We start from the raw sequence: 8,496 nt of genomic DNA on the forward strand, positions 1-8,496 counted from the left end.
TCTAAAAAATATTTATAAAATCTTTTTACATAAGAATAAGACTTATTTTTCAACCTGAATATTCTAATCTAAAAATGTTATCTCATTGAAAAATATTATTCAATCCAAACAATATTTTAATTTATACAATATATTATATTTTTTGATACAACAAAATGTTTTGAAGAGTGTTGAATGCTAATATATAGCTTAAACAGAGGGAAACAAAACTTTATGAAACATTTACCAAAATATCAATGCTTAAGAAAAAAATTGAACATTACTAATAATCTAAAAATTATTTCATTTTAGACAAAATATTATTCTTTTTCATACAACAAAACATTTTCAATCAAGAGTGTGGTGCTTATATATGATTAATATAAAAAAAATAAAAATTGAACATTACCATAAAAAGACGTGTAAATTTTCTAAAAAATAATCAATCACACATAAAACAGTGCAACAATAGTAAATGCCCACGTGGCAAATTTCATTGGCATTCCCTCTTGTTGTGCTCCCTCATCATTCGTTGGGGCCTTCAACAAAATGGCAACAAAAATAAAAGTAGACATAATTATATGTATATACATGCAATAAACCTAATCAAGTGTATATACATTGTATATATGTACTTGCAGGGGATTACGATAATATCTTATTTAAGGGGGCGCATTGGTGGTTATCTTAAGAACAGGGAACCCTGACGATTGTGTCATTTGGTGGGAGAGTTTTCCTTTCGCTTTGCCCTGTCTCGATTGAAAGCCAGAAGGCGGTAAAAGCAGAGGTGGGGCCGTAAACTATCTTAAAGAAACAAACAACATTGAACTGAAATCAACGGTTTGAAGAAGAAGCATTGGTAAAGAAGATCCATTTTCCCCAAATTATTTTGGTCCTTGGAGGGTTCATGGAACAAGATCCGCCAATCTACAACGTCTTGTGTTCGAATCCCGTGGAGACCTGATTTCAGTCTCAGATCTGCCCATGGAAAAACACATGCACCGGTCCCCACCACGGCCGCAACAGCAGCAGAAGGAATGGGCGGATTGCAGAAAACGAAAGCCCTTTGTCGAAGACGACAGGCGAATCAGCATAGTTTCCAAGAAGATGAGGCTATTCAAGGACACAGAGTATTTTACAAATAATAACGCCAGCTCAAACTACACCTCTTACCAGGGCCAGGGATCTGCCAGGACAAGCCAATCGCCACAAGCGGGGTTCGATCCCCTGGCAATCGCCTCGAACGGACATAAAATCCCCCCACCCTGTTTGCCTCCACCGGGAGCCAAAGCGGTTAACCGGCGGCTGGCTTGTTTTCTTGCCAGGGAATACCTCCAGCGCGGGACATTGATGGGGAAACCATGGCCGCCACAGGATTCGAACACGACACCTCGGGAAAACGCCACCGCTCAGCTAAAGAAGAACCTCCGAGGAGACGAAGCTGCCAGAGAACAGGAAGCGCTCTACTCTACTCTCACCTCCAACTTTCTCTGCTCAGATGATATTCACATTCCCGGCATTTTTAATCCTTCACAGATGGCCGCTTGGTTCGGATTGAAATGATCAGTCTGCTCAAACCCTAGAGTGAAAAGGCTAAAAGATGGCCGTTCTATTATGCAGTGTAATACTCCTTCATGATTGCTAGTGTCTTCTTGTCGAGAAGGTAAAAATTCTTGTTTTTAGTTTTTAGTTTTTCCAGGTTATCTGCTGCAACAGAGAGTTTTCAGTGTATAAGGAGGGTTTGGATGTTCAGGCAATTGACAGATTCAGAACGTTTAGATGTGTTTTATGGATGTGGCATTTGATGGCTGTTTCGAGTCCAAGGACTGTGCAATAATATAATTAAATGTTAAAGAGTATTTTGTTCTTCATTTTTTGTTCTATGAAGGGGATCCGTAACTTAATTTTTTATTTATAGCAGAATACAGGTTCGAATCCGGAGTAAAGTATAGCAGTTGTTCCACCCAAATTTTGCAAACACTCAGCAGGGTCCACTGGTTAAGGGGTTAATTTTCAATTAGGGATCTGAAATTAATTCGTGCCAGTAATTGTGTAATTGTTATTTTTAAAACTTTCCTTTGGGGGTAAATATGTTGTTATTATATAGCTAGATAAAGTTAAAGATTTTTTAATGTTCTATTAATATAGAAAGATTAAAAATACATGAAAGCAGCATAAGTGGTAGTGAGATTTAAAGAACAATTATAGTATTAGAATCCAGTGCACAAGAAGACACTTTAACAATCTTTTCCTATTAGACTACAGGTAAAATAAAATAAAATAAAAAATAAATAAATCAATCTCGTCCCATATAAAACACTGCAAAAGTAACAATTATATTGAAGTTGATTCCTAAATAAACTTCGGAAACTGATTACCCGTATGAGATTGTAATAGACTTAATGTAATCTCCAAATTTCTGGCAGCTTATTTGTTGGCTTTATTTTCAAGGTCGCAGGAAGCTGGTGGACCCACCTCCCTCACATGTATCGAACCTACTTTTTATGTTATATAATCATTTCTTATTACTTGTATGACTTGTTATGTTCAGTTTTATCTTAATTTTCAAGTCATGCAATTTGTGAGTTTTTATGTTAGAATTATATTTCATCACATTAATGATTAATGATTATTATTTATATTTGATTGATCTAGATTTGAAAAGAAAAATATTTTTCTTTTAATGTTATTAGAGTTAATTACTCAAATATATATGTAAGTATAGATAAATCTTCAATTAAATCAAATTATATATATCATAAATATATGATATTTGAATAATTGAATGTAAAATTAGAAAATTAAATGTAAAAGAAAGTGGTATCTAGCTTGTAGAATGAAGAGCAAATGAATGAGATTTTAGAATTTGTTTGATATCATATTTGAGAATAATGTCTCTCTATTAATGAACTACCTAAAAGTTCATATCGGATACCTAATTTGTTCAAGGACAACCAAACATGACTCTAAGATAAATTAATGTCTATCTTTGGATTCATCTTTGTAACAATTAGAGTTCTACTTTGCAACTTTACTTGATATATGATCTTCTAGATTACTTTTTCTAAATGCTTGGGTATCCTTACTAGCTTACATATATTTGATTTTAATCAAATATATATATATATATATATATATATAACATATATATTTGATTAAAATCAAATATATGTAAGCTAGTAGCAGTCACGGCGCAACATGGGAAACAATAAAAAAATTCAAAAGAACTATATAATATTATATTATTAATGTTTGTTGCAATAATATGTAATATTATTATTGCAATTATTATTATTTTTTTCTATTTGTTTGTATAACAATATTATAATATACTATTATTATTATTAATTTATATTGTTTTGATTATTATGATATTATTTTATAATTTATTGAAAATAATATTCATAATATAAATTTGAAATATTTTAAATGTATTATATTATTATTTTAAATTATTTTTAGTTATAATATATTATTAAATAACTAATTAGATATAATTAATAATTAGATATAAAGTTAGGTTTTGGGTCATTATCAGGTTAGGGTTAGGGTCTAGATTAGAGGGAGTTATAGTATTATAGATAAAATAATAGTTATATTTGGTTGTTAATGATTAGAGTTATTATTGTAGGATAATACTTGGGGTAAGAGTTGAGGTTCAATTAGAATCAGTATTAGGCTTAGAGATAGGGTTTAATTAGGATTAGGGTTATCATTACAACTAAATTAATAGAGTTAGTGTTATGACTCGGGAAGGGTTAGGATTTAAGGATAAATCAGGTTGTTAGGTTTTCGGCTATATAATAGAGCTTTGTTTGAAGGTTAGTGTTAGAATTTAATTAGGGTTATGGGTTATATTAGCATAAAGATTGGGGATAACATCAAGCATAGGTTGGATTTACAATCAAGGTTACTTTAGGGTTATGGTTGAGGTTAAAAAAAATAGAGTTTAAATAGTAATTGCAGTTAAGGTTAATTTTAAGGTTACATTATTATAAGGGTTCAGTTACAATTAGTCCTAGAGCTTAATTATGGTTAGAATTAGGGTTGTTATTCAACTACATTATGGCTACGTTAAATTAGTATTACTCTTCAATTAGGATTAGGTTTTGGGTTGGATCAGGGTTGGGATTAGAGTTCAATTAGGGTTAGGGTTAAGTTTAGGGCTAGGATTCAATTGTGGTTATAATTGAGGAAAATGGTTAAGTTTAAGAATAGCGTTCAATTAAATGCTTAGATTAGGGATCACGTTGTATTTAGAGTTCAAATATATGGTTAGAGTCGAGTTTAGGGTTATGATTCAATTAGAGAGATTAGGGTTAAGGGTTGGGTTTTGGGTTAGATATATAATTAGGTTTAGGGTTAATGATATAATTGCTTAAGGGTTACGATTATAATTAGGTTTGGGGTCAGGATTAGGGTCAATATTAGTGATTATAATTAGGGTTCAGGTTAAAGATTATAATTATTAATTATAAATAAAATTAGGGTTAGGGTTAGGGTTAAGATTGCAATTAAAGATAGTACTTGATGATAACTATAAGAGTTAAGGTTTGGCTTAGGATTAGGGTTGGGGCTAGAATAGGTTTAGGATCGGGGTTAGAATTATAATTAGGGTTAAAGTTAGGTTTTGATTTATATATATAGTTAGGTTTAGGCTTAAATATTATAATTATTAATTATGATTAATTGCAATTATTGTTAGGATAGGGGTTAGGGTTAGAATCGGGGTTAGGTTTAGGGTTATAATTATAATTAAGGTTAGGATTAAATATTATAATTAGTGATTATAATTAAAATTAGGGTTAGGGTTATGGTTATGGTTATGGTTAGAATTAGGGTTATAGTTAGGGTTATAATTATATTTAGGGTTAGGGTTAGGATAGGGGTTAGGGTAAGGATAAGGGTTAAGGTTTGAGTTAGGGTTTAGGGTTAGTAATATGATTATGGATAGGATTAACTCTTAGGATTAGGGACAAGTTTTAGGTTATGGATAGCTTTTGGGTTTGGATTAGGGTTATGGTTAGGATTAGGTTGTAGGTTTAGGACTAAGTATTATTTTTAGGGTTAGGGTTAGGGTTCAAGGTTATGGTTAGGTTAGGTTTTAGTGTTATGGTTATGATTATGGTTAGGGTTACGATAGGGGTTAGGGTTAGAATTAGGGTTATAATTATATTTAGGGTTAGGATTAAAGATTATAATTAAAATTAAGAATAGGGTTAGGGTTATGGATAGGATTTTCTCTTGGGATTAGGGATAGATTTTAGGTTATGGTTAGGGTTAGGGTTTGGGTTAGGGTTAGGGTTACGGTTAGGATTAGGTTTCAGGGTTAGGACTAAGTATTATTTGGGAGATAAGATTTCCATAGTCCATGCTATATACTTCCAATGTGCTTCTGGATTTAGAATTATGGTTACAATTTATATCAGGGTTATGGTTATGATTAGAGTTATAAATGTGGTTATGGATATGGTTATGGTTATGGTTAGCATTTAATATAATGATTATAATTATATTGTTAAGTTTAGGGTTTGCATCATGGTTATTGTCAGGGTTAAGATTATGATTATGATATAATCATAGTTTTTATAAGTTTTAGCTTAGGATTAGGGTTAGGTTGTTGTTAGGGTTAGGATTGTAGTTAGTGTTAGGTTTTACATTGTGGTTAGGGTTATGATTAGGATTAGGTTTTGGGTTAGAGATATAGTTAGGGTTAGGGTCATTATTAGGTTAGGGTTAGAGTTACAATTAGGATTGATATTATAGGCAAAGATTAGTTAACCCCAAAACTAATTAATTTCTTTCCCTAACCCAATTTAAACCCTAACCAAAATTCAAATTTAGCCCCATATCTTAGTCCTATCTCTAATTCTAATTTTGACCTTACCCTAATTCTCTCTTTAGGGTTAATTGGTGAATTATTATAGATTATTTTTTGACAATCTCATTATTTGGATTTATTTTTAAATAATATTTGTATATAATCTTCACACTTTTTTTAAATGAAATATATAATTATAAATCAAATAAAAAAATGTCTTTTTTATCATTATTTATTGAAGAATTAATATAGTTTTTAGAATGTAGAAAATTAGACCTAAATATGTACATATTGATACTAATGTCATGCCTTTTATCTTAGATCCAAATAAAATAACATAATTATTTAGCTATTGTCATCTTTACTTCTTTTTTTATAATATAATTTTCTGGAAAGCTATAATTTTATATGTATGACACAATAGTAATATATTATTGGAAAATATGGGTTTTTGAAAGGGCCAAAACCCTTTTACAAGGAGAGTCCAAAAAACATGAAAATATCCAAATAACTAACATATAGCTGCCAAACTATAAAACAATACAAAATTTTATATTATCAACTTGAACAATATGTTGACTAAATCATTCTTTCTCTTGTCCTCCAAAATATTTTTGGGTTTTCCATTTGAAGATGTCCCAAAAAATACTTCACTATAATCCAAAAGAATTCTATTGATGGGCACCCCTTTGTGACATATTCAAGAATATCATCATCCACGATGGTAGTAATAGGTGTTTGCATGTACTTTGAAGTATGTGTACAACAAAACACCATGTTTGGGTAACAGTGAGGCCAAAAAAGTAGGATTAAATTTATTAATTCCTTTGTATTAACATTGACACTCATATTACACCAACATTTCCACACATCAATTTCAATTTTAAGTGTGTTATCTAAGGAGCTTTGTATGTCAAACGTAACTAGCCAACCATAATGATATGAGTCATTGGCAAAATCCAAGACTATTAACTCTTGGCATGATATATCCCAGTTTAAGAAGGCTTGTAGATCTTCATTTTGAATTTTTGCATTGAGAAACATTCTGCACATACCAATAACTCAATTAGAGTATTATAAAATAGTTCAATAATTTAAATAATCATTAAATAAAAGACAAAGTAAAATATAAATTTTGTTACCTTGAACACTTAGATTCTTGATAAATGCCATGGCACTTTGAGATTGTTAAAGTAAAAAAAGTAGATTAAATAAAATAACTTGTTGAATAAAAATAACTATAAATTAACTCTTTTAATAAATAACTAAAAAGAATGGGAAAAGGAAATCTACATTGTCAAAGTAGCTCAAAATATATTACAATTTATTATTAAAATAATAAATTATACTTATATTATATAATAATTGTTCTATTATAATAATTAGAATAATATGATACCAATTTTAATAATAATATCTTTAGTTTAAAAATTACGATTAGATCTATAAAATATTTTTTTCCCAATTAAATATCTAATAACTAAACAATAAAATTAATTTGTTTACAAATATAACATAACATGTTACTTTCCAAACACCAAATAAAATCAATCTTTTTCATCAAAAATAATATCACTCTTAAATTTATCTTTATTTTTGACTTATAATAAAATCCCACTTATTATTATAATTATTAATTTGTCAACGGGTTAATTAAATACACCAACCAAAACATTCAACCATTTTAATAATATGATTCTTTTTATACTTATTAAAAGTAAATTTAAAATTAAGGTATCAAAATTATGATTTATAGCCTAAGATTCACAATGTCTCTCTAAGCTAGGGCCCACGCCCTAGCTTAGAGAAGTTACGTTGAGATGTTTCTTGCAATTTCCTCCGTGAGCTACTAATAGGTGGTAAATGGATATGCGGGCTTCCTTTATTTTTATAATAGATAGAACAAAAAATGACAATATACTTTATTTTTTTATTTTATTTGTCTTGGGTAAAAGAGTAACAATAATACAAAAAAATTATTATTCTATTATTAAATTTCTTATGAATTCACATCTTAGAATAATGTATTATCACTGTCAATTATCCTTTATACCAGTAGCAGGCGAGCCAAGCAAGAATAAGTTACTATTATTTTATTTGTATTATCTTCTAGATAATATTGCGAATCTTACCATTAGGGCATGGACTTCTTTTTTTAGTAATAATTATTACCCACGGCTATTATCATCTCTTTCCAATAACCCCAACTCATTCAAATAAAAACCTTATCTGTTTACATTTATATTAAGATAATCATACATCTTCACCATATTTTGCATGTAAATGAAAGACCGGCAATCAGCAAACAGGGCAATGCACAGTAATAGAACGTCTATAAAATTTTGTCTGAAAAAAATTAATACGCCCAAGAATATATGGTTACAATTCTGAAAAAAGTTATTTAATGATTCCTACCGGTTCAAGCAAGCCATGCGAAAAGAATACCCAAATTTAAATCTCCGATTCCACATACATCCAATACAAGCCGAATCAAATAATGGAGAATTTTTGGCAGGGAGCCCAGAAAGTGATTCAAATTTTTGGCACGGAGCTCAGAGTTATATAGTCTATAGACAACATGCATATGCGAGAATGACAAACTAATACAGTCTACAATAACATGGAGATACGAGAAAGGCGGAGTAAATGATAGAAGGAGCATACCCGATTTATGCATGAAAAAAATAGAGAAATTT

At 30.0% G+C, this 8,496-nt stretch overlaps 1 protein-coding gene across 1 annotated transcript; it reads left to right on the forward strand.

Moving 5' to 3' along the window:
• Positions 1-651: 651 nt before the first annotated feature.
• LOC131030082 (uncharacterized) lies at positions 652-1,850 on the forward strand. Its single transcript, XM_057960762.2, has one exon. The coding sequence runs from the start codon at positions 964-966 to the stop codon at positions 1,540-1,542; it is 579 nt and encodes a 192-aa protein (XP_057816745.1). The 5' UTR covers positions 652-963; the 3' UTR covers positions 1,543-1,850.
• Positions 1,851-8,496: the final 6,646 nt, after the last annotated feature.

The sequence above is a fragment of the Cryptomeria japonica genome, chromosome 7 (assembly GCF_030272615.1).
Source record: "Cryptomeria japonica chromosome 7, Sugi_1.0, whole genome shotgun sequence".
NCBI classification, from domain to species: Eukaryota; Viridiplantae; Streptophyta; class Pinopsida; order Cupressales; family Cupressaceae; genus Cryptomeria; species Cryptomeria japonica.